Source organism: Anopheles coustani, chromosome 2 (assembly GCF_943734705.1).
Source record: "Anopheles coustani chromosome 2, idAnoCousDA_361_x.2, whole genome shotgun sequence".
Taxonomy (NCBI): Eukaryota; Metazoa; Arthropoda; class Insecta; order Diptera; family Culicidae; genus Anopheles; species Anopheles coustani.
This window is the reverse complement of record NC_071289.1, coordinates 65,821,850-65,823,368: the sequence shown is the minus strand read 5'-3', so window position 1 is coordinate 65,823,368 and position 1,519 is coordinate 65,821,850. Positions and strand designations below refer to the sequence as shown.

Sequence of the window (1,519 nt, the reverse complement as noted above, 5' to 3'; positions counted from 1 at the left end):
AAAACAAAGAGCAGAAAAGACATGAAGCGCCCAAATTCCTGTAAACAATCTTAAAGTAATGAATTTGAATGGCATTTAAACTGAATGTATCGAACATAAGTTGGTGCAGGTAGAGAAGCGTGGCATTGTAAACTGCAGATGCGCCAGGGACAGAGAGCAACGGAAGCCAGAAACTAAAAAATATGTTAATAAAAATGAAATTGTTTGTATTTACATACGCCGCAAATGAATGCGATACCGAACCCGTGGTCGCTATCTTCATTTCTCTCTCATGTATAATACTCTTTTAAAAGGGATTTCTAAAGCAGTAAGTATCAATCATTCACAATGAAGCAATATTTCGGATGAATTTCATGACCACATCTTTCCTACAGGAAACTATAAAGACAACCATGTAATATTAATTATTATTATATTTACCCTTGTTTCATCAGTTAAGTATTTCATCGATCTTTTTTGGAAGGGTTTTCACTACTTCCTGTTTGGCGTGCTTCTTCAAACTTAAAATCGATCGGCTTATCATATCCCATAATCTTAATGTAGTGTGTAGGATCTGGGAACAGCTGTGGGTCGACAAACATTGCCTTATTTTTTACCAGAAAAGTGGTAAATAAACCACCGACTTCCGGTACGGTAACATCTTCGATTTTGAAGTTTGTCTAGAAAAGAAAGAAAACTAGGATCAGATTCAAAAGGCAATGTTAACCAGAAATGCCAGCAATTACCTTCTCACGCTGGAGGAAAAATGTGATCGTGGTTGCTGTGTACTGTTGTTTCACCGGATCATAATGAAGCTCCGTGACGTAGCGTTTCGTTACCAAATGCAATAGAATGGGTGTGACGAAGGTGAAGAATCCGGCGAATCCACATACGGCCACAATCATGGGCATGCCACCTATTTTGCTTGCCTGTTCGAGCAATATCGGTTGCGCAACTATACCGCCGATACTTGTGGCAAGCGAGAACACCTTTACCGCTCGGATTTGTGGCGTTAACGTACCGTAGTACACTTTACTAGCCTCGTCCGGTTCCTTTTTGTTTTGCTGTACGTAGTCCGATGCACTCCCGGCTACCGGAGGCTTCGAGCAAAGTGTGCGGACAATCGAAGCAGTTCTTGTTGGTCCGGGGAACATATTGCACAAACGATGCTTCGATATAGGATGCACTGTTGAGCGGATCATATTGGACGATTGTGCTACAGCAAGACATCGTGGTAAAACAATTCTTATCGAATGCATATTTCACTATTTCAGAACGAAACTTCCACCTAAACTAGTACGAACAGAATGTTGCCGGTATTTTCGATCAAATTGTATAACCTTTGTTTTGCTGTCATTCTGACAGCATTTGGCAAAAGTAAACAAACTTTTCGAGAAATTCGATTTCATTTCAAATCCGCACGAGCTTCTCGACTTTGCGTTAGAAACGAAATTGACAAAAATTATAAACCGAAGAACACTTTACAAAATGTATATGAAAAACTAAACCCACAAATTAAATGTTTATGCTACGAATTCAA

At 39.5% G+C, this 1,519-nt stretch overlaps 1 protein-coding gene across 1 annotated transcript; it reads right to left on the bottom strand.

Annotated features, from left to right (window-relative positions):
• Window positions 1–424: 424 nt before the first annotated feature.
• Window positions 425–1,293, bottom strand: LOC131263925 (transmembrane protein 70 homolog, mitochondrial). Its single transcript, XM_058266209.1, has 2 exons — window positions 726–1,293; window positions 425–659 (listed from the first exon to the last, which is right to left on the bottom strand). The coding sequence occupies exons 1-2, from the start codon at window positions 1,236–1,238 to the stop codon at window positions 444–446; spliced, it is 729 nt and encodes a 242-aa protein (XP_058122192.1). The 5' UTR covers window positions 1,239–1,293; the 3' UTR covers window positions 425–443.
• Between the last annotated feature and the right edge of the window lie 226 nt (window positions 1,294–1,519).